The sequence below is a fragment of the Phoenix dactylifera genome, chromosome 7 (assembly GCF_051530095.1).
Source record: "Phoenix dactylifera cultivar Ajwa chromosome 7, Ajwa_hap1_PhDact_Kaust_v1.1, whole genome shotgun sequence".
NCBI classification, from domain to species: domain Eukaryota; kingdom Viridiplantae; phylum Streptophyta; class Magnoliopsida; order Arecales; family Arecaceae; genus Phoenix; species Phoenix dactylifera.
Window position 1 is genome coordinate 33,430,166 of NC_143196.1, and position 22,131 is coordinate 33,452,296.

The 22,131-nt window shown below is 39.1% G+C and overlaps 2 protein-coding genes across 2 annotated transcripts; one reads left to right on the forward strand and one right to left on the reverse strand.

The window, feature by feature from the left end:
- Positions 1 to 1,110: 1,110 nt before the first annotated feature.
- LOC103701930 (uncharacterized) lies at positions 1,111 to 10,045 on the forward strand. Its single transcript, XM_008784150.6, has 2 exons — positions 1,111 to 1,613; positions 9,278 to 10,045. The coding sequence occupies exons 1-2, from the start codon at positions 1,181 to 1,183 to the stop codon at positions 9,754 to 9,756; spliced, it is 912 nt and encodes a 303-aa protein (XP_008782372.2). The 5' UTR covers positions 1,111 to 1,180; the 3' UTR covers positions 9,757 to 10,045.
- A 3,856-nt stretch (positions 10,046 to 13,901) lies between these two features.
- LOC103701931 (Mitochondrial import inner membrane translocase subunit Tim17/Tim22/Tim23 family protein) lies at positions 13,902 to 21,467 on the reverse strand. Its single transcript, XM_008784151.6, has 4 exons — positions 21,107 to 21,467; positions 18,440 to 18,630; positions 18,288 to 18,360; positions 13,902 to 14,398 (listed from the first exon to the last, which is right to left on the reverse strand). The coding sequence occupies exons 1-4, from the start codon at positions 21,255 to 21,257 to the stop codon at positions 14,313 to 14,315; spliced, it is 501 nt and encodes a 166-aa protein (XP_008782373.1). The 5' UTR covers positions 21,258 to 21,467; the 3' UTR covers positions 13,902 to 14,312.
- Positions 21,468 to 22,131: the final 664 nt, after the last annotated feature.

Consider the following 22,131-nt stretch of genomic DNA (forward strand, 5'->3'; position numbering starts at 1 on the left):
GTTGGATTCAAATCCGAGGGTCCTGATTGAGAATCCACAAAGTTTGTGTGGGTCCCAAAATCCACCAATGATGACTGAGCGGTAGTTGGCCGGTCTGAAGTCCTTTCCCGCTTTATATTTTTATCCATCCCACGCTGATTGGTTCCTGGCTTCGACCGGCACCGGTTACTCCTGAAACTGGCCGGCGACTGGTCTCAGTACGGCCTGGAGCCAGGCGAGTGGAAGGTACGGGTTCCTTTGTGTCACCGGTTATTGCCTGTAGATTGACACTAGATTTGGTTGACTGGATGGCAGCTTGGTCGGACCCTCGTCGTCGGCGACGAATGGAACCCGTGGCTTGACCCGGTTAACACGTACGAGGCTTTCCACGCCATTGCCCACAAGGATCCTTTTATTTTACATATTACCATGACACATATCTTTCAGCTGCCAATTAAAATGGTACATATGCATTACTAGGAGTTAACTTTGCTTGATAAACAGAATTTTCTAAGCTAGATACTTCAAACTTGGTGTTGATCTGTCACAAAGTTGAATTTGTATGATATACACAGAAAATGACCACAACAAGCTACATTTCTATACGATAAAGAACTGGTATGTTGGATTTATATTACTTATTTTTAAGCATTAGAACAAGAAAAATTTGTTGAAAATTAGATGACAGTAAGTACATCGGTATACGTAAAGTTGATACTTCAGTTTGGCTACTGCATTTATATTATTAAATCAAAGTAATAAAATATCTCTACATCAATCGTGTAGATAATAGATTTTTTATAAAATTTTGGACAAAACAATCTTCCAAGGCTCATCATAGAGGTTTCAATTGACCAGCAATGCATTATGTAATTCTTCTTTAATGGAAATAACAAATATGATTCGATAGACTTGTTTATGTACGGAGCTTATGTTTAAGTAGTTCCTTAAAAAAAAAAATTACTTAAAAATATCGAAGTGGACAACAATGTGTTCGAGAATATGCAATGGCCGTTGTCCTGGTGCCATATCTGTAAAGCATGATCATTGTATAGCTTTCTTCCACTTATATCCTCCAAAATATCCTCCCTCCATTAAAGCCGGACGCTGCTGCAACGACCTTGACCCACAAATATTGCTCCCATCTCTCTCTCTCTCTCTCTCTCTCTCTCTCTCTCTCTCTCCCCACCCCCCCAACTCCATGGCTAGGTCTGTTCAAGACCAACTCCCCGTCCCATCCCTCATATCCATCCCCAACACCACAGCCTTCTTCATCCTTCTCGCCTCCGTCGCTGCCATCGCTTCCGTGGTCATCTCCCTCTGCACCACTCGCAAGCACTTCAAGATGTCAAAGGAGCAGAAGAACAGGACCCCAGCCCCTCTCTCTAGGGAGGACCGAAAGCTCCTCTCCAACTTGAGCAGCATCGGCAAGAAGGCCATGGGGATAGCCAAAATGATGTCATGGAAGAAGGCCAACGAGGTCGACGAGGAGGCCTTGTGGAAAAAGTCCATCATCATGGGAGAGAAGTGCATGCCACTTGACTTCTCCGGCCAGATTTTGTATGATTCTGAGGGGAATCAGCTGCCGGAGTTGCCTCCGGGAACGGCTCGAGGAGGTGTGCAGGGGATCATATAGGAAAGGCTTGAGATATAGTTTTGCGTGTGCCCCTTAATTTGAGTTTGTATCATATATATATATGGGTGGATGAAGGAGAGTTCATATGAGCGCTTGAAAACAGATCCTCCTATCCATGCAATCTAACAACTGTTTCAATCTTTCCTAGCTGTGGAAATTGCAAGAGATTTGGTATCTCGTTTACTAGTGGAAGTGTGCAAATCCACTATATATGTTCCTAGTTGTAGGAAATAATCAAGGTATGTGAGAGATTTTTGTTGGCTGTGCAGTTAAATTGGGCCTGAAACTAGTACACCGGAATGGTTGTGCACACATGTAAGCAGTCTCCTACGTACATGGCCAAAATCACAAATAGCCTCCTCTTAAATTAGGTCTGGATTTAACCGTGGTGTTCCTCTATCATTTTCGCCGTGGCATACCGCATACTAACCAGAATTAGGTATGCAAATTGCCGGGCCGGGGTTGATGTTCATCTTGAATTGGTTTGCATATATAATCAAGACTACTGATCATGTATACGTAAAATATAAGTCTTTTTTTTCCTCTTTCTTCCCTATTCCAAGTCTCTTATACGATTGCCAGGAAAATTCAAGCTACTCGGCACCTTCAATTCCATAGTCGATATGTTGATCAAATATATATATAAGACAATGATCTAGTGCTTGATCTGCAGGCCTTTTGCAAAATGTATAACTTTCTCTCTCCACTTGTGTAGATTAAGTTTTAATACACTTTTACCTGAGCCACTGGGTCATCTAGGTGTAGATCTAGAAGCTTGGCTCTGCCCACTGATTTGCACCTGGAGCCGGCATTACATCTCTATGCCTCACAGTTTAATAAGGCCTATCATCTAGGAATTCATCGATACCATGCGCAGAAAATTTTGCATAAATGAACCAGACATTATGGTTAAGCTAACTAGTATTGCATGTAATAAATTTCACAGGGCCTAGGCAATTTTGTGATGTTTCTATGCAGCCCATACATCTAATCTTACAATGTTAGTGAAGCAGGATGAGGCCTGGGATATGCATTATCCAAAGGCCCAAGATAGGAAAAGCATCATGAAGAGGCTTATCACTCCCACCACTGTTGCAGTTCGCATGCAAGCTAACTTGGAACTAACTTTCTGCTACAATGTTTGGCATCCCCAATAGCAAACGGTATATGTGTCAACTCATGCTAATAGAACATATAGTAGATCTTGGCATGCAAATGGGTTAGGTTACGTTAGGTTAGGCATGGCCCAGACTTAGCATGTCAATTTTGGTCCAAGGATTCGGACCTAGACTTGGGCTGTTTCAAAATTCGATTAAATTTAGTGCTGGATGCAACTCAGTTATGATTAAATTTGAATGAATTTGGATTCTTAGTCTGACAAGGACCTATGTTGGACAGCATTTAGTCTTATATTAGTTATTCGTCGAAAAGATTTTGGCTACTTATACAGGACTAAGAAAAATCTAAAAAATACTTTCAGGCTAGTTTTTTTGGATGAAGTTCTGTATTATTATACATTGCATAAGAGAGGGTTAATTTAGTTGGGTCATAAGTTGATGATGGAGATTGGGCAGCTGCATTGAACGACAGAACGAGGCAAGAGGACGAGTTTGTCCAAGATAGGAGAACTGAGACAAATGGTGAAGGCTCGATGAGATGGATCTTAACAATCTATTAGGTACTCCTTTTTATCCAAAAAAAAAAAATTATCTTTTACGTACTTCTCGCCTCTAGAACAATGATTTCCTCTCTGGCTTGAGGCCGAGATGAATTAATGGCTTGCAAATGCAACACCTAAACTCAACCCTCTTACTCATATCTCAAGAGGTAGCTCCACAGCAATGGTCCAAACATCTGTAATGATTGATTTATTTCCTGTCCAAGATGCCACTTCCTATCTGGCCATCGTTGCTTAGAAGGTGAACCGGGTGGAATGCTCTTCGTACCAGTCTAATGCAGCATGGGCCCTTGGACCCATATCGAGATGCATGTGAAGTGCATGTCATGCATGTGTAAAGAACACGCATGCGACATATGCTTTGCATGCTGTATGTGCTTTACGTGCATCTCAATAGGGATCCAAGGACTTGATTCTGAGCTTGATGCAGTCCATCCGTTAGCTGCCACCTTCTCACAGCAATGTAACACCGGATGCGAGTGCTCTTCTGCCTGCAATTGCTCATCTTTCGGTTTCCAATATGTCTTTTCTTCCTCTCTCTTGTCTTCTACGTACCTCTTCTGATGTAGATACTTCTACTTTTTTTAATAATATTTGGTGGCTTATGGAGTCTAAGCTCCTTGGCTTCCATTTTCATCAAAGAAAAAAAAAAAAATCCATCCAAGGACCTGTGAACTGCCATCAAATCGTGGACATGCCATCATTGCATGGACGAAGACGACCTGAGCCACACTTTATTGAGCTTTGCAGCCAAGCCTTGACAAATGATAGCAGTCATGTTGTTCGGGGATCCCTGTCCTACTCCCTAAGTACCGGGACTGAATATTTAGGAAAATAAATATCCTTTTGCGAGAATCTTAGGAGCCGAATACATGTGTTGTTTTCAATCACTAAAGATATGGAAATATAATGGAAGGAACAACTTCTTAGTTAGTGGATGTATACTTTTCTCCAGACAAAAAAAAGCTAGTTAATTAGTGGACCAATGAAATCTTTCGCATTAATCATGTAAATTTTTTTATAAAATTTTGTGTCGGCAAATCGCTTCTCTTTCCTTCTACTTTTTCTCTCTTCGTGTCACCAAATCGCTTCACTAAATGTAGTTGACTCCACTTTTCTTTGTGTTCCATTCCTAACTAGCTAATTTCTTTAATGTAATCATCCTTGCATAGTTCTTCTCTTAAAAATATTCTTTCTGTGACTCAAGTTTACACACACGTCACAACTAATACCTAAAACATATTATTACATTAAGACGTACCGGAGATTTTAAATTTCTGTTACAAGTCCTCGCAAACACGTAACTATGTGTTGTTTGAGCAACATTCGGTGCAAGCAAGACTTGATGATTATGGTTGTAATTATAAACAAAATTTCATTGAGCCAATTCAAAGTTTTCATTGAGTCAAATGAAGTTCCATGAAGCATGTGCTGGATTTATATTAAAACTAACGTTTGCTTCTACCAAACATCAGTGGTAAGTGAAACCCCACCGAACTCCTTTTATCTAGAGATCATGCGAGGTTTGGTCCTGAAGGAAGTCAACTAGAGGTTTCCAACCCCAAGTTTTGTGCCCTCCCGGGCGTCGGACTTCGCCATTCTCCCGGTGAGTCTGACACCAACCACTTCAACCGAGATGTGCCAAGGACCGAGATCAAAAGACGATGAGAGTGAGCTTCCAACGTCCGTTTTAATTACTCCGAACTCCTAGGACTTTGTTCTGCCAATTGCTACGCTGCAAATTAATGAGAGAACCTATTGGTAGCCCTCGGCATGTTATCCCCTGCTTACAAACGAGAAACTAGGGGTGTCAATCTGTTGGCTAGTCCCATTGTTTCCACTGCTCGGCTTGGAAAGAATAAGAAATCCAGGCTAGGGATTTTGGGTTTTGCAGGCTAGACGTATTAGAGTATACAACCTGCATAGAGATAGCAATCAGATTAGGTCGAGCCAGATACATGATAGATTGAAAATCTGTTAATATGAATCTAACCTATTTGTTAAGCTGGCCAAAAATTTAGATTTGTACATGACTACTTTATTAAATAAGTAACTTAATCAGATTTATAACCGGTTGACTCAAGTTAAGCGGATGTAAGCGAACGGGTTTGGCTCTCTTATCAAAGGTGTGAGATCACCAGATTTGGGACGTGTATGGTTAGGATGCTTCTTGAAAGCAGTGTACATGTTCAGCGTGCATCAAATGGGCTTGCGGGGGTCGATAAATTGACTACGTACAACAAAATTCTAAAAAGTGTTCCCTTCCCACGTATCCTTGACACGGTCCAACAAACACTTCCGGCATGACTGGGCTGGTAAGAGCAAGTTGATAGGAAGTCAACTACAATATAAGGCTTGGGGACCTCCTATCTCCATGATTTTAATTAGATATTATGTTCTCTTATTTTAAAGAACTAGAATAATATGTAAGCATGTTGATATATGAGGCAACGATACAATTAGTTTAATGGTAAATATGAAGCATAACGTTATACTATATTATATTTCTTTTAATGAAACTATAGTATATTATATTTCATTGCTCAAAAATCATTATTTCTATATATTTTTGTCAACTCTAGAATAACATCATGCAACAAAGTTCATTAATGCATGACTCCATATTTTAGATGCTTTGAAGCTCTGCTAGTTTGTTGATCCAACTACCATGGTGCACATGCATGATGCAAAGCAATTTGCATGTTGGTAGAGGAGAAGGTAGGTGTGTTTCTTAATTTGTCGAACCGAGCATCTAGTAGCCTCAGTAATGCTAGTTTAAGAAGTTAACTAATAGAGTTACGTTGTTGTTGTTATTATTATTATTATTATTATTATTATTATTATTATTATTATTATTATGATACTGCGGATATGACTTATATAATCAAGTGTGAATACCTCTAAAAAAAATGGAAAATAAAAATTGATGAAAATGCATAGGAGCGGATGAGTCCGTCCAAAAGATACCGTCAAAATGATTCCCAACAAAGGAGACCACCCAATTTGCAGCATTATTCGCTTCTTGATACATATGCTTGGCATTGAAGCAGATACACTGACGAGCTAATCTCCCAATATCAATCAATAAAGGATGACTGTCTGCCCGCTAAGTTCACCTAGAGATTCAGCCAATCATCTTAGATGAGTCTTCCTCGAGAAAGATATAACTACACTGTTACTTTAAATAATAATAATAATAATAGAGTTACACTATGGCTAAACAAAATTGGATGCAAGGAAGACGGTGTTTGTCGGAAACTTTTGAAGCCGATTTTGTCATATGAATCAAGAACAAGTGAAATGCATTTTTATTAAGCATGAGTTCGATTTGCTAAATGTCCCCATTTAACTAATTGCCTATCAAGAAAGATAACCCTAACTCTTAATTAATATGGTTTCGTGGGTGAACCCAGGGGAGCCACAACTTAGACTGCCCCATATAATTTTTGAAAGGGGTAGGTCACCACACTCTTGATACCTTTTAAGACCATTTACATTTGGGTGCCATACGTGGCCGGTTAGGAGTTCGTGTCTGCCAAGTGTCAATTCTCAGGCCACCAAGTATAATTAATTCAAGACTTGTGCAGTCAACTTCGCGATCAAAATCAAGTTTCCTGCCACTAAGGATTGTTGGCCGTTGGAATCTTAATTATTTACTACTTTTCATGCTTGAAGTGCACTTGGCCCAACCCTTAGGGTAATAACTAGGACAAAAATCTTGTGGCGGAGGATGTTAGTGGAGGAATCCCAGCTTCCACTCGCCACAAAGTGACATCCATGGGGTATTGGATTGGCCTGAGAACGATGACACGAGGGGCTCCCTCTCGCGCCGGCCACCGCACTCGTGTCTTGGATTTGGCCGGTGATGTGGAAGAGCACCACAGCCGTCACCATTGGGTGGACTTTGAGTTTGGCCGATGTGGACCAAAAATCCATCTAATATTTTAATTAAAGTTGACCTAGATAATTTTCTTGGAACATAGTTATGGAAACTTTAATCTGCTTTAAGGTACCATTAGATTCAAAAAAAAAAAAAAAAAAAGAAGAAGCTTTCGGCCGGTTTGTGCACACAAAATGTTATCTGCATGTACAATATAACATTAGAAATTTTAAATTTAGCCATTTTCTACGTACTACACCAATTATACAGCATTTTTTTGATAAATTAGAAAAATTATACTGATCTTGAATAAATATATTTATGAAAGATAAAATGCAGAATATTTAGAAATTGAGTTAGAGTATCTATCTTCAAGTCCACATTGTAGTCCTAGTATGATTGGCCACATAAATTTCCGTTGAAGCACTATTGGCAAAAAAAAAAAAAAAAAAAAAATCTTCACAAAATAGATATTCTATTAAACAGCAAAAAGTAACACATGATAACTAGGGCTGTAGACAAGTCTATATATAATTGTGCAACACTATGCTCAGTATAAATAAGATCTTATATTATATGGATAATGTTTTAAAAATTCAAAAGTGCTCAAGCAACACTTGCAATCATTATGTTTTTTTTCAAAAAATTGTGATATTAAATTAGAAAACAAAACAATTATCCAAAGAAACACAAACAGATAGCTCTCTAGCCATTCTAGTGTTGTAAATCAATTATACTCTTTGATATACTTTAACATGATTAAAACAAGTGGCACATAGTGATACACCATTAATGTTGTATGCTTGTTGGTATAATATTCTGGCCAACTTGCTCTCCCTCAAGATTTTATACTAGGCTACTAGCTGTGGTTGTGAATTAAAATTTGTCGTAGTAGTCGTACTTTTCTACTTAGCAATATAAGATTTATGATGGTGGATTCTTTAAAAATTTAGATCCATATTTTCAAATAAAAACATCATGTCAATGTGTTAGGAGAACTTGTCCTAGTAGTCACCAGTACCCCACTTTTTGAGAGAAATAATGCTAAAGCAGGCCATTGTACTCTTGCTTCTAATGATTGTAACATTTGATAAGTTGTACTATAATTTTTTTCCTCAAAATGTTTGGTTTATAGATTGCAATGAATGGCCCGTTCATTAAAGGTCTTTAAAAGTTGATACATTAGTTATTTCAGTGGGTATTAACTATCAAATCCTAGGATGAATGAAAATCTTGATTTATTTTGACTAAAATAAAATAAAAAATAATTAAAATTTTAGAGGCTTTTTGTTGATATACCAGAACCAAGACATTGAAATCTCCTCCTATATGTGAAAAAACTTGACCAATATATTAATATCGCATTAAGTGATCATATCCTGGGATATATTGATTTGTATCATACATGCATTAAATATATCAATAATGATCTTTAATGGATGCACATGTAATTAATCAAAATTATTAATGCATCAATCTGTTGGTTTTCATGTAAAATGGCAAGATGAAATCTTGCATTAAATATATCAATAATATTTTTTTAAAGAATGAACATGTAAATTAAAATTATTAATGCCTGGATGTATTGATTTATATCAAATGTCATGATAAAATCCTGCATTAAATACGCCATAATGATTGTTTTTATAAAAAAACAATGCAAACCAAAATTATCAATACCTCGACATAATGTTGCATTAAATATGCCAATAATGATTTTTCATTTTAATGCATGAACATATAAATCAAAATAATCAATGCCTCACTGAAAAGAGTGAAATTGAGGCAGCCATTTATGATTTGAACCGCATATTTTTGCAGCGATAATGCCAACGACAACCATTTCTTGCAGTTCAGCAGTAACCATAATTAATTTAAATCTTTTTCTCCCTTTTGACTGCCACCATTGAAACCTTTTTCCAGCAGCCATGCGAGGAATTCTCGAAGTCCGCTCATTTCGTTTGACGACCATTAATTTCACATCATGCATCAAAATATTAAATAATTTTAAAATCAAACGATAGCATTGAAAAATAGCGAGCCCGGTCCGAACCGGTCACCTTCCACTCCCCCCGTTCCCTCTATATATAGACTCTTAACCCAGGGGATTCCGGTCACCACCCACCAACTCTTAGAAGGCCCCCCAAAGTAAGAAGAACGGGCTTCATGGGGAGCGGGCTTCTCCAGACGGTGACGGAGATGGCGAGCGCGTGCTCGAGGCACGTGACACGTGCGGCACGGAAACTCCGGCGGCAGGGCCCTGCCCTCTCCCGGATGTCGACGGCCGTCGCCCGGCCCTTCCTATCCCGGCGGCAAAGCTCCAAGAAAAGGATCGCCGATCGGAAGACAAGGAGCCACGACGGTGAGGTGAAAGAAGAAGAGGAGGAGGAGGGGGTGTGGCGGAGGTCGATACTCATGGGGGAGAAATGCCAGCCGCTGGATTTCTCCGGCGTTATTTACTACGACGGCGATGGGAGAAAGCTGTCGGAGGTGCCCACACCGCGGACGCCGCTCCGGAGCCCGCTGCCTTCCTTCCCGCATCCGGTCACCGTCGGTTATGATACGAAGAAGGATGATATCTGAGCACTTCGTTAAGCAACCTCTCCCCCTTTCTCTCTCTCTCTCTCACACTATCTCTCCTTTGTTAAACAACCCCTCCCTCTCTCTGGTGTGGTACATGTCCCATGGTAGTACATCACAGTGTTTTTTTTTTTTTTTTTATGTATCTCAATTATAGTTTTCTCTTTATTATTTGATCCTAATTAAATAGAAGATAACACCCATCTTCATACTCGTGATGGGTGAGGTATGTTATAAAGAGTCTCTCTTAGATGGATAATTCATCCTAAAAATAGTTATAAATTTCTTTCCATTAGGTTGTATCGGGATGGAAGTTGGGATATGAGGGATGCATCCGATTGTTCTCCCATGCTGCATGTTCTATTATCAAAGCATAATAGCTTTATCTTCTTATGAGCCATCTTATTGCCTTGTAAATTTTAATATTTTGGAATAGATCAAGAATATTGCTCGTCATCTACTTATTAAATAATAATAAAAAATATTTTTTTTAGTTCTTCCATCACCCTCTTATTCTATCATCCATTAACCATTGACCTTGTCACTAGATTGCCTGTTAAGCAAATCGCCGACCGATAGCTAGTTTAAGGCCAACAACCATGACCGATATCCACTTGCACAAATGAATGAATTTGAGGGCATGAAAATAAAGATTATCCCTTGCTTTGTCACACCAAGTTAAATTCAATACTTCTAGACCATCGTCAAGTTTGATATTTTTGCTAAATCTAAAAATGAATTTCTCGACTTTGAAATAATTATGTACCAAAACAAATACTCAATCAGCAAAAGTTTAAGTTCAAAGGGTGGAGTTTAAAAAATGACTTCTTCCAAATAGCACATACTGGCTTTAAGGAGGAGAAGTTTTAAACTCAAAGTTTGCAAAATTAAAGCCATATGCTTGTATCAATTCCTCCTAATAAAAAAACAATCATAAGGGATTTTTGTCTTGAGTTCTCGTAAAATAAGTCATTACGATCTCTAAGGTAAGAGCTATCAAAGTTATCTTTGGTTCGGGAAGAAAAAATAGCTCCCCAAAATTAATATAAAAGATTTTTGCGATCTCTCTCTCTCTCTCTCTTTCTATATATATATATATATTAATGTTGGTCGGGAAAAAAAATGTTGTCATAACTTTTCAGAACGTGGGAGCTCAAGAGAGAATTTAGTTGATTTTATTTGTTAATCTTGATTACACAAATGCTATAATTACACTAAAAAATATTTAAATAACGAAAATTTAGATTTTCCGGTAAATACCGGAGGGCAGGATAAGCATTTCCCAATCTACACAAAGCCGGAGCTACACACAGCCTCTCCAAGTACATTGTAATTGGATACGAATTGCGGCGTTCCGCTGTAGAGGTGGCTGTCCCTGGGCTCACGTACGGTGTCTGTATCGCGCCATACATCCCGCCAAGAGAGATTGCGGCTGACTCGTAGGCCAAAAGTAGCTTCCGGCATGTCCGGCGCGCACGCGCTGGAAGCAGTTGACCAACTTCCCGCGTCATCGTGGAACCAAACAGTATCCAGGGTCTATATTCGAGTCCGATCTCTGGGCCCCAGCTGGTCGGACCCCATTCCAACTTGTCGATTGACTCAAATGTGCGGACCAGTCAGCCCATAAAGGATGGAACTCAAGTTTAACTGCATTTGCTTCTCGTCATAATTGGAGGCCTAATCTAGATTTTGGCCACCAGAGCATCAAAGTTTGTCAAAATTTCATGAGCATATCGTCCATCAACGTTACGTATGCTTGCAGCTCACATAGAAATTGTTGGTCCACTCTTACCTCGGAGCGACTCACATATATGCATGTGGTCATTTTGGGTCACAGATCTGGGTCCTAAGAAGACCGTTCTAGAGAGTATGAATTGTATGAATTGATAATTACCTACCTTTTTTTTAGACGACAGCATAATTACGCTGCTTGCTATAAATACATCCAATAACATCAGAGTATAATAAATCTCGCAACAGTGGAATGAATGTGGTCGAATCCCAAATTACTGAATTAGTATGATTAGATATGTATCGATTCGGTTTCCATTTTTTTCACAATCAATGGATAATGACCTTGGTCTGAGAAGAGCAAGTATTGTTTCTAGCAAGATGTCCATATCAATGTTTTCCATGTTTTGGTAAATCACAAAGATATGCATGAATCATTCTAGATGATTAGGGTATCCTCATAAATATACTATGGATAAGCTCATAGGGTGCAATGTATCATCCTTATGATATAGTACATGCTCTACTGCAGCCACTCACATCAGATGCTTACCATTCAAAAAGCAGAGGCCAAGTGATAGGGTTGTAGACTCCCACTGCTTTTGGGCGTGCGTCCACAAGCGTTAAAGGGAGAGGAATCAGAAACCCTAGAACAGCACAAAAATCTTGCACAGAAAAGATACGTAATTGCCACCAAGATAGTAGCTCAGTTGGAACGGAGCGTTTGCTTCCAACCAAATGGTTTCATATTCGAAACGCGCGGACGTCGATTAAATTCGGGGACCGGATATTTCATATCTAGACACGGGGTCTAGAAGCACTACTGGTCAGCTTGTAGTTTTGGTGGTGCCGGATGTGACGTACTCACACGGAAGGTTCGTGCCGGAGCCCAGAGAGGTAGCCGAGCCGGGCCCATGGGTGGAGAGGATATGAGTAAAACCAACCAGAATGCCCAGCACACGGTTGTTTCTACCCGCATCGAATATTCTCCTGGCAGGATGGAGACCCAGTGAGAGGCTGCTACGCGGGGGTGGACTTGCCCCTTCCTCCAACCCCCCCGCCCCCCCCCCCCCCCCCCCCCCCCCCCCCTAAAAAAAAAAAAAGAAAGATACGTAATTAATGTGAGTCCCATTGGATCCATCACCGACAACCTAATACCTTGATAGGTACTGGCCGCCGATGATTCATCATACCACCAGCGTGAGCTTGTGCAAGATTTGCGTCACCAGAGCATTACCCGAGAGCAATACACGTCACATTTGCATGGCTCCATTCTCAACTCCACCGAGGACTATGGGAAACTAGCTCTTGGTCTTTAACGCTACTGATGCGGTCTCTAATGCTCCTGCTGATTTTATTGCGTTTTGTTCATTGACATTAAGGCCTGAAAAGAGATTATATACTATGGACATAAGATCTTTGTGATTTTTTACCCCAAAGACAACCGTAAGGCTGTAATTTGTGTCAGCTTTGTGGAATTTAATTATTTTTTTTGCTAAAAATGAATTTTCATACAATACATGTACGAATACACCTAATAAAGTCAAAAAAACACTAACTCACAGAGTGCCAATGGCAGCTCCTCCTCCTTCGCCCAAAGAGTGTACCCTGAATGATGAGCCGCAAAGGCAACCACCCAGTCGGCCGTCCCATTGGCTTTTCTAAATACATGTTTGGCCTGAACGGCCAGCCCATCCCTGCACATCATCCTTATATCCCGAACCAATAGATGGTCTGTGCCCTCACTCCTCAGCCCCTCCTAGATCCATCCGATAACTGTGGCCGAATCGCCCTCCAGGATAATCGAGCCAGTGAAATTTAAATTTGAAACACTGAAAAGAGTACTTGAATTCCCTACAGTTTCGTGTGTTCTCTCTCTGGCCAGAATCTGCCGAAAGACAAAGGTTGAATCTGATCCATGATATTAGATCAGAACCTTGGAGGAGCCTGAGTTTTGGTCCAAACACATCACTAAAAAACAAATCCAAGTCCGAATCATACGGTCGTTCATCATCCCACTTCAAATTCACTAATAAGATGATTTTGATCAGCCACCTGGTTGTAAACATAGCCTGTTTTATGAATGTATGAAGCTGGAAAAACTTGGTTACAAAATTAAGAAAGAATATAGAGTTTCAATGTGCATGATTTGTGACAATTTGGAATTCTATTTAGACCAAAAATTTTGGAGTGGCTGAAAATTCAGTGGAGTAGCATTTCTGAATGGTACTGCTATTATAAACTCAACAGATTAGACCTCAAAAAGTCGAGGACCCTGCTGCAAAGAGAGCTGGTCGGTTATATTCCAAGTGGAGTAAAAAATTCTTCAGGCAACTTGGCTGTAGCTGTAACAGCAGCCTATCACCCTTCTCTTTCTATTTCTCCTCCCACAAGATGAAAATTACAAGAAGCCATCATATTGGTAACTCTTAAACATCATTAATAACGAAAACAACACAACATAAATTTCAAAAAAAAGCAAAATACAACATTATTGATAGCCAGCACTAAGGCAAAAGAGAAATTATAAATGAATTTTGTTTTCAACACATCTTTTCCTTGATTATTCCTATCCACTCAGAGAAAGCGATTACCTTCACTTGTAAGGGTGTAAAGGAATCACGAGCATCATACGAGTATCAAAATTGCTTGAAACATCTCAATACTGGTGGGACGAAACCCAAAAATTACATTCCCGGGTGACTCGATATCAGGATAGAGATGAATTCCAAAATCGGATGACAGAAAGTCCATCCGAAATCAATATACTGAACTAAAAGGAAAAACAGTGTATAGAGTTGAATGTTAAAGATACTACCACTAAAATATTAATCATGCCGATCAAGGAACTTCTCAATCAGGACTGAGAATGCTGCAAAACCTGCACATCCCGCACATGCAGCCTTCGGACCACCTAGAAAGTGGAAATATATTAGCATGTAAATATGAGGTTCCTGAAAAAAATACATGATGAAATCTACATTAAGATGCGTATAAAGAAGTTGATGTCATGTTTATTGAAATTCATTGGTCAAAGGGTAGTACTAAAACCAAATATGTGACACCAGTTTGGTTTTTCAACAGCTTTGGAAGTATATATGGAGATAACTACTGCTGTGATGCAAATGAGAATCTTTATCTTTCTTGTCAAAACAGAAGGTTGGAAAATAAAAATAAAATAAAAACTGCAAACTACCCCCTTTTGCTCCTTACAGCAAAAAACATGGCACAGGCCAATTAGTACTTGGACAGCAAAAACTAGCATATGAAGAGGAAAGGGTGCAAAGCAATGCCTTCGATTTGAATGTACCAATTACTCATTGAGCTAAATTTGGGGATGGCATAATATGTTATAAAGATAAATACACATGGGTCTCATACCATAAGATCCACCATGTACAGCAAGCAAAATTTAACAAAATACGTTATAGAAATTCCAAAGGTATATATTATGGACACTCCTCGAATTCCTTTATGCAAAACAACTTATAACCCTTAATGTCTCTGCCTCTCCTGGTTCAATGTAAAATCTCTCACCAATTCACTGAGTTAGCACTGGAAAGTGGAAAAAAATGGCACAAAAGAATGGTCTAAAAATAGTCAGTTTCGAGATGGTACGGCGGTTGATAACTTTACAAGCAGAAAGCATAAAGGATGCCTCCAGTTTCATAAAGTTCCTGACCATCAACTAAGATTATTTACATCCCGCAAGCAGGCCAATCATAGTTCACCTCAATGAAGTCAACAGCTCAAATACCAGGTTTATAGGAACAAGTTCATTTCTAGACGTAAAATGGGTAAAGATAATTTCACACTCCAATATGTAACAGGAAATATTGTCAAGCTTTCCCTGACAACTTGAGCCGTCTGAAGAAATCTTGCCAACATCAGTTCTTTAATTAGGGTAGCATACTCCAATTAGTACTTCAAATGCTTGCTTAAGTAAAATACAGGGTGCTTCGAATAAGAACTGCTTGCTTTCATCATCCAACTAGGCTGTTTCTTTTGACCTTTATCCCTCTTGTTTTGTCCAACAATCCCATGCATTTGCTGTTTAACTCTATCCTAGTTTTATGATTTTTCCCCATGCATCTGTCCTAATCTCCACATCCTTATTCCGGTTATCTTGTGTGCATTCCTCTCTTTATTACTAATATGTTGATCATGCAACATTATCAGACTTTTCATGGTTGCAAAGGAGTTATAAGAAACTGAATAGATGCTCTGACAGTAGGGTGACTCTGAGCATACAGAGTGTCATTGTTCATCGATCAGGACATATTGGTGTCACATTGGTACATTGTCCGTACAAATTCGGCACACCATTGATGCCAAATTGGTAGAAGGCCTAAGTTGGAAGAGATTGGCACCAGCAACCCTCATGATCAATTCAATTCAGCTGTCATTATTAAACCCACTTTATAAGAACTTTAAGATCTCAAATAATACTTCCAGATATGTTATCATATGCATTTCAAATTTAACAGTTTGATAAACACAAGGACTAGAATTCTATTAGGTAGTGTTTGGATGGGGAATAAGTAGAGGGATAACCCCCTTATTCCTCCACTTATTCTGAGTCGGCGGAATAACACCATACCCTGCTTATGATGCCAAAGAGGATACCCCTCCTACTTGCATCATAAGCCTATTTCAAAGGAAAGGTCAGATTAGATTATTCCTACAGCATCTATCACTTTCCCCTTCTCCTTCGTTACCTCCCGCTCCTCCCATCTCTCCATCTGCTCCTCCCTCTCTTCCCGATCTCCATACAAGGGTGTTGATCATGGCCACCAAGCCACTCTAGAGACTGGGCAACTGAAAACTTCATCGTGAATTCCTTCTCTTCCATTACACCCTTCTTCCCTCCTCCCCTCTTTAGATTCTGGTTGATGGGTGGCTGGCAAAGCCTCTTGGTGATGTACCCTATGCATCTCGTCTTCCCCTCCACCACTTTTGCCAATTACTTTGACTAGAAGACCTTCTAGTGCCTCCCCCTTCTCCCATCTTAGACGACTCCTCACAAGTCGAGAACTCCATCTACAACAATTCAAAGAAAGGCCGAGTATTTGATGGTTATTTTTCTTTTTCAATCTATTTAGAATCTAAAATCTTGATTTTTTTGGGTCAATTTAGTTTTATATGGACAACTAATGGAATTTTCATTCAGTTTTAAGGAAGAATACATTCTCATTTTCACCATCGCTGGATTTAGAGAATAATGAATATTTGTTAAATGATTTAGATTTTTGAATTTTGATGATCTTTTGGTGAATTGGGTTTTCTACGGATTTTTTTTTTGTGAATTGTTTTCTTAATTTAAAGAAAATACACCATTTTTTACCTTCTCTAGATTTGGAGGATGAATGGTTATGGGTCAAATTATTTATATATTTTACTTCTGGATGGAATATTTTGTCGAATCGAGTTTTATATGGCTGTTTGATAGGATTTTTATTTTTTTTATAATTTATAAGATAAACCTTTTAGTAGCAGAAGCATATTGATTAATTTATTTAGAAGTTATACAAATTTTTATCAACTTCTGCTGAATTGACTTTTTATGAACAAGTTATTAGAGAAGCATTTTGGTTACTTTTAGATAAGACCAGTGGGATGTACCTATGGAGAGTGATGAAGGGAAGGTGAGAGAGGATGTGAAGGCAATTGTTGGAGCTTTTGAGTTGTAATCCATTGTTGTTATATTAGAATACATTTGACAATTGTTAGAAATTATTCTCTGGATTATTTTGGTTTTAGTGTTTCGCAACGTATATGTAGTATTTGATATTTGTTAATGGACTCTGGTTAAGTGTGTGAACTAAAATCTTGATTCAATTGAGTTGAGATTTTTTATGTTAATGATTCACATGATGAATTGGCTTGATGGTGAGTGTCCTGAAGATTTTACTGTATCAAAGCAAAGTCATAAGTTTTTAAGTTTAGTTTCATTGATGTTTATCAGAAATTGAATAGTGATTCGGTGATATATCCACGGGATATGTATTTTGATAATTTGTTCAAGCCAATATGCTGCGTAAGTGAGCAATAGCTCTTCTTAAATTATGATGTACTGGGGGAAAATTTCACAAGATAGTGCCTTCATAGCCATTTTCACACAATTGTTAGAGGGGCAGTTTTGTCCAGACAATATAAAATTCCACTTATCCCCTCAACTTATTATACCAACAAACAACATCACAACATGATACCCCCCTCCACTTATTCCTCAAATTGAATGCCATAAATTCCTTATTCCGTGTACCAAGTCCCGAGCTACAGATTCGGAAAGCTATTCCTTATTCCCCCAAAATTTATTCCACAACCAAACACTACCTTAAAGTTTTTCAATCCTAAATTTCATGCTATTGTGCATGATCGACATACATACTTGCACCAAAGTACCAAACATGCATTAAGGCACCGTTAAAATTACAAATGAATTGCTTCTCACATATAGGAATATCAGTTACTGTTCCATGGCCATCACAAAATCAATTGGTTTCTGGAAGTTCCTTAATTAATGTGATCTGGTGAGATCTCTTCAAAATTTACCAAAAGATTAATTGCACAATGAAATAGGATCCGATGGATTGACATTAAATTGCAAATTTTCAATTTTTATTTGGCGCATCATGGTGACAATGAGGAAACATATTTTTCATACTTTATCATACTTTAAATTGCTACACTTGCATGCTAATTTATGCTCAGGCTATTACTTGGCAGAACCTTACAGACATATCATTCCTGCTCCAGAAAACATTAAATTCCTAGAATTTGGCATGAGAAAAGAAACTTGCCTTTTGCAGAGATAGCCCCTCCTGTAACACAGCCAGCGACAACTGTATTTGTGGTGTCATGCTTTGCTCGAGCCTAAAGGAAAAATGTAATCATCAAAACAGAAACAATTCAAATTAATGAAGGACATCATCTTTTCTTTTTCTCTTTTTACCTTCTCTACAACACATTCAGCAGCTGAGAAGATCAGGCCCATAACTGCAAATGTCTTTGCAGAGCTGAAACTTCTCCTGCCCATCTGCTTTGCTGTGTATATAAATTGCTGCTTTGCTGTCATTTCCTCCTGCATAAGAGGATTATCCAGAGCCCCAAGGAACAAGCCCATGAATAGACCAAGACCACCGCCTACATGAAATCCACAACAAAAGTGTGTTGATTCCACCGTCACCGAAACTTAACACACACAGAGAGATAGAGATAGAGAGAGAGGAGGGAGGAACATAGGGAGAGAGAAGAGAAAATTCAGAGATGAATAAATAAAAGCTGATAAGTAGAAAATATCCATGAAATTGAAATACTCTTCACTGATATACACCCAATTTATTCATATCAGTAAAAAGAAATGGGAAAATAACAAACCAATGGGCCAGGCTTTTAGCGTGTACTAAGACAAGATGAAATGGTTGTAGGCCACATAGCTAAGAAGATTCTTGTATTGGAAACATGACAAAAATAATATGTTATAATTGAACCATCTGAATGACAAGCAAACCCCCTTGCTTGTGCCATCCACAAAACAACAAAGAAAAATATGAGATCCTAGGGCTACTAATAAAATCAGGTAAATTTGCTTGGTTGAAAGCTTTCTCAGCTAAAGCAAATGAAATTCAAAATCTTATATTTGCAATCCAGACTCAAACCACAAAACAGGAAGTCTGACAGCAAAACTTCAGGATACAAGATGGATGCAATTCCACATACAAAAAGATTTCATGTTATTCCTCTTTTTCTAAACTATAGTCTCAAATCCCGGTGGGATGTGCTGCAGGATGCCGGGACGGGTCCCATCCCGAATGTCAGAACAGGATTGTCCCACCATTGTCTAGTATCCTGATCAGCATGCTTTGAGACATCCTTTGTCCTAAGTATTGAGACGGGGCGGAATGGCAACATGTCCCATTCTATCGGCAAACCGGGACAACCCCATCCAACGGGATTTAAAATTTTGGTTTAGACTCTTTAAAGTCTTATGGACTGCCAAAGAGTTGCTCCATTGTTGCATGATCTTAAACTAACCAATCAATTATGTGGGTGTCCTTACCTACATAACTATCTCCTAGGCTTGATGGCAGACCTTATCTCATCCAAATTCATCATAGAGAGTACTTGGGCACCATCTGTAGTAGGTTAATATCAGGCTGACAGCTAGTCATATGGATTTCATAAATCCTTCCATAGATCCCTACTGACTTTCAGATGTGCTCCATAAAGAACACATTTGATGAAATTGTTGATGAAGTACATGACTCTTAGTTGTTGAACGTATAAACTGCAAGTCAATTTCTCTCTCTCTCTCTCTCTCTCTCTCTCTCTCTCATTTCTTCAACTTTTTTCTTGATTGGTGTGAGCACCCCTAGCACTATAGTCACAAGTAAATCTTCCCAAAGATTAAGCTTGAATACAATTTTTGTCCAGATTCTTTTCATATGTCCCTTTTCAGTGAAGAATTAAATTTTCTTTTCTTACTCCTATCTTGATGGTGCTCTCCTCCATCCTCTATATGATTTCCATCAACAGAATCCCAGAAGGCATTTTTATACCTGAAAACTCGAGACCTATGATATTAAGAATGCAAAATTGTTTCTTTTACCTGTCAGGCACCCAGTCTCCTTATTAAGCAAATCACGGTGGAAGATATAGCCATCTGTAAACATCTGGGGGAACACAATTCATAATACGAATGCCAAGGAGATGCATTGTGGCCCTTTACTTATGATCACATTGTTCGCTATATATTATGGTTGTATCCAGCAATTCCAAAGAAACAACCCCCAGCAAGACCCCTTCTAGTTGGTTTATCCACAAATTCTTAGAATAACCCTAGCCAGCCATTTGTGATGTTTTAGCTAGATCATCCTCTCAAACCAAAACAAATTCGTACTTAAAGGGATAACAGGTGTCTGAGATCACAGGTAGATTCTTTCTTCACTATCACTCAGTAAAATAGAAAATGCATAGACCTGGCACGATAGTTCTAAAAGTTAAAAACATATGGACGCTTTGACCATCACATGTCTTAGCATGGCTGTTCTCTAACCATTATAATCGATGATTCTGCCTCCGTGTTTTCTGACAAAATTATCCGTGAACTTACACCAAACATCTTATAAACATGAAAGATTCAGTCCGAGATCTTAGAGAAACATCAAAAGCCAGCATAAGAACCCAAGAAAGCCTACCATATTAAATAGAAAAACTAGAAAAAAAAAGAATATTATAGGAAGAAAGAAAACCTCGAACAGAATCCTCACTTTGAACTCATACCAAACATCTTGTAAGCATCAAGTTACAGTCCAACCTCATAGAAGATCTTCCGAAGCCAGCAAAAATAACCAAACAGAACCCACTATTTTAAACAGGAGATTAGGAAAGAAAAGGCATTACAGGAAGAAAGAAAGAAAAACTCGAAAAAAATCTCAACTTTTTGCCCTTACAGGCCTCTTTTGTGAGTTTTGAGATAGTAAACGAGAACCCACTGCTCCGCTCAAACAGCAAAGTTAAAATAAATAAATAAATAAATCGAGAGAAAACCATGAATAAAAATCTCATCTTTTTGTCCCGACAGGTTTTCTACGTGAGATTTTGGAGAGTAGAAGAGTACCCATGATTCCACTAACGACACTACGGACGGCGCAGTTGTTCCAGATGTCCTGGCCTCGGATCTCCTCAGGCGTTGGGAGCCTCAACGGCTCAATCTTCGGTTTCTCGGCTTCCTTCGTGGCCGCTTGGGGCTCTCCATCTGAGGCGGCCATGGACCGAGCTCACAAGGAGTAGATCATTCACCAACTCGTCGCTCTTCGAATCTACAAAGCCCAGAGATTATTAGGACTCAGAAGAACTGAATGATAGAGCGAGAAGGACGACGAAGAGGCGATGGATGGAGAGAGAGAGGGAGACAGGAGCTCCCTCCAGCTCTATTTCTTCTCCTCCAGGGCCGAGTTGAGGGATCACGTGCACGACACGGGTGAAGCTTTCGCGATAATGATGTTTGGTAGGGGTTTGCATGCAAAATAGATTACGCTAAATCTGAACTAGTTCCGGGTGTAGGGGTTTGCATGCAAAATAGATTGCGCTAAATCTGAAGTAGCTCCGGGACGCCGAGTGCTGGGACTGGCGTTATTTCGGAACTGGATGCCCACGGGCATCAGTGCATCGGGTTGTTTCTTTTCTCTTCTCCTCCTCCTTCTTTTGCGCTAAGGCAGGTGGGTCATATCTGATGAATAAGTGCTCGAGGCAACTCTCCATCTTTAGTCCATAGGGTACTATCGAAATGACTGGCTACATAAGAAGCCATCTAATCTGTAGCTCCATTAGCTTTACGGAAAACATGCTTGGCCTGAAAGACCCCTCTATCCTCCACCATTTTCTAGAATCAAGTAATATTACTATTTATTTGTAAAATTGTTTGAATGGAAGTTTAGCTAGTCTTGGCATGCCGAGGGCTGGGACTACCCCGTGCACCACTTGTGCATAACTTTTAGTAATGTTGATGTTTTAGAGGGGCCTATACATAAAATTACTTGAACGATGCGTCGGGGCACGCCGAGTGCTGGGACGAGTTCAAATTTGATGCGAGACACTTTTTGCAACCTCCAATGCATTGAGTTTGTGACTGAAATTGTAATA

Bases quoted from the DNA above. Each gene is read 5' to 3' on its own strand.
- LOC103701930 (XM_008784150.6), top strand. From the start codon at position 1,181: ATGGCTAGGTCTGTTCAAGACCAACTCCCCGTCCCATCCCTCATATCC. The intron at 1,614-9,277 runs AGGAAAGGCTTG...CTCTTAACCCAG, and splicing joins AGGTGTGCAGGGGATCATAT to GGGATTCCGGTCACCACCCA.
- LOC103701931 (XM_008784151.6), bottom strand. From the start codon at position 21,257: ATGGCCGCCTCAGATGGAGAGCCCCAAGCGGCCACGAAGGAAGCCGAG. The intron at 18,631-21,106 runs GTACTCTTCTAC...GATTTCATGTAG, and splicing joins TGTCGTTAGTGGAATCATGG to GCGGTGGTCTTGGTCTATTC. The intron at 14,399-18,287 runs GCAAGTTTCTTT...TCCACTTTCTAG, and splicing joins AGGGGCTATCTCTGCAAAAG to GTGGTCCGAAGGCTGCATGT.